General features: G+C 47.5%; 1 protein-coding gene across 1 annotated transcript in view; it reads right to left on the bottom strand.

Moving 5' to 3' along the window:
* The window catches only part of NRN1 (neuritin 1), a 9097-nt gene extending 7014 nt beyond the window's left edge, over window positions 1–2083 (bottom strand). The window contains exon 1 of the mRNA XM_010573257.1: window positions 1841–2083. Within this exon, the coding sequence (XP_010571559.1) occupies window positions 1841–1895 (55 nt within the window). The 5' untranslated portion in view covers window positions 1896–2083. The remainder of the gene's footprint in view (window positions 1–1840) is intronic.
* Between the last annotated feature and the right edge of the window lie 246 nt (window positions 2084–2329).

The raw sequence follows: 2329 nt of genomic DNA, 5'->3' as shown, positions 1-2329 counted from the left end.
CTGATTTCGGGGGGGGGGGGGGAAGGTTACCCGAAATACCGAAGGAGGAGCAGAGAGGAGAAAAGCCCTCCAGGAGCTTCAAAGCCGTCCTCTCCCAGGGCACCGCAAAGCCACCGCACCGCCACCATCTCCGCGGTGTGCAGCAATATTTGGGGGTAACTTTCCAAATGACTGCTCATGCTCATGCCAGCCCGGGGACGGCGATTCCCAATCACTCTAGCTACCTTTTGAAATTTCGCCATGAATAAAATCCTCCCTCGGTTGAGTCAAATAAACACAAATGAGGGAAAATCCTCCTCCTCCAAACGAACAAACAAGCAAAAAATGTAAGGACTGAAATTAAGGATAACATCCAAATAACGCCTTCCCCCTTCTTTCTCTGACAGTACAGAAAATGGCCTTCTGAAGAGTTCAGCCTCATTTAAAATGGAATGGTAATACGAATGGAGGGGGTTGCATCGTATATCCACATTTTCCAGAGGTCAACATTTCATCGCAATATTTCTTATTTTTTCTTTTCTCGATGAGGAAACGTTCAAGGCATTTTACCTCCTTCTTTCCTCCCTTTCTTGTTCTCCCCCCCTCTTTTTTTTTTTTTTTCTCTTCTCTTCTTTCTTTTGGTACCCACAAAACGCTGCAGAGATTGTCTGGAGAGGAGGGTGACCGAGCAAAAGGATCTCTAAATAGCAATGCCGAGCATTTTTTTTAATTGTAGCAGAATTCCTTTGCAGGTAAATATTTTCAAAGGTCTCTTCACACCTGACAATCTGGATAATAAAAGACGCGCTTTAATTGCCCTTTCCTTGAAGCCCAGTTTTGGATCATGCTCGGGAATATACATATTCAAGATATAATCTTTAAAATTTGCCTGTACAGGACCAAAGTGGTCATTAACTTGCAGATTGTTTAATGACTATAACTCAAAAAATTTTCAGCAAAGAAATGTTGAATAAAATGAACCTGAGAGCAAACCAACAAAAAGAACCAGCAACAAACCCAAGGTACTAAACAAAACCAGCAACGAGCACACAAAACCACATACCGGCGTGGAGGGAAACCTGTTCTATTTTAAGTAACTTAACATATATAGAAATTTTTTGGACCCGCTCGTTTTTTGACAGCCGTTCTCCGAGCACAAAATTAACGACCGGGCGGTGGGACTTTGCGTTTTTTAAATAATTTTTATTTGCTTAATCCCCGCATTAGGGTGGATTATTTTTTTTTTTTAAAGTTAGTGATGGGTTTTGTTTGGGTTTAGGCTGCTCTGCAAGTGGGAAAGCCTCCAAGTTCCCAAAGGGAGCCCTTCACTTGTCCCCCTAATTTTCTGCAAAAAAACTTTCCAGCTAGATCTCTCGCAAGCCATTTTGTGCCGGTTCTTATTTCTCCGTCCCTCGGGGAGGGGGTGTGTGTGGATTTCTTAGGACTGAAGTTCCCAAATTATCGGTGGAAAGGAATGCAGGGGATATCCGAAAAGCAGATACAGATGCAGTCGTTCGTGGGGACGGAGAGAACGGGAGGGGAAAAAAGGAGGAAGACTAAGGGGGGAGAAGCGAAGTATGACCGAGCATGCACTGATTTAGGAAAACGAGCACCAAAAGTGAGTTAAGAGGAATAAGAAATCGGCTCCCTTTCCTGCGGATCCCCCCTGCCTTGCCAGCGCGAAGAACGGCGAAGATGCCCCCGGGAAGGAGGCGGCGGGAGCGGGGAGCGGGGAGCGGGGGGTCCCTCCGCCGCCCCGAACCGCGGCCGTCGGCGCAGGTTAGTTCGACATTCCGCTTCTGCATGCATCGGCCGGGCTTTGGTGCGCACAACTTGATACCGAATTTGGCAGTCCACTTACCTATCTGCACAGCAAGGATCAGAGAAATATATCTGCCGTTCAACTTAAGTCCCATCCTACATTTAGTAAAACCATTTGCGGCTGCAGATCTTTAAATAGTTACTTTGGAGAACGTGGGGGAAAGCTGAAAAATAGGCATTGCCAACAAGTTCCGAGCAGCGGAGGACTTTGCAGACAAGGGGGGGAGACAAGAGGAGAAGGAGAGAAAGAGGGAGGCAGAGGGAGAGGGCGAGGAAGACTAGCTGGGAATGGTTCGCTCCATTAGGAGGGGGCGGAGGAAGTACAGCCTCACGCCCACCACCGGCCCTGACGCGGGGGGATGACACGGACCGGGGTTTTTTTTTTTCCCCTTCTTCTTCTTTTTTTTTTTTTTTTTTCCAGTGTGCACCTTGGAAGAGAAACGCCATTTATAGGCATCACAGGCTGGATTTCTCCGCTCTCCCCGTGTCCCCCCGCCCCATTAATCGCCGAGAAACTCCCCCCCCCTCC

The sequence above is a fragment of the Haliaeetus leucocephalus genome, unplaced genomic scaffold, assembly GCF_000737465.1.
Source record: "Haliaeetus leucocephalus isolate CR32 unplaced genomic scaffold, Haliaeetus_leucocephalus-4.0 Scaffold373, whole genome shotgun sequence".
Lineage (NCBI taxonomy): Eukaryota > Metazoa > Chordata > Aves > Accipitriformes > Accipitridae > Haliaeetus > Haliaeetus leucocephalus.
The sequence above is the reverse complement of the archived record's forward strand: the minus strand, read 5'-3'. Positions and strand labels throughout refer to the sequence as shown.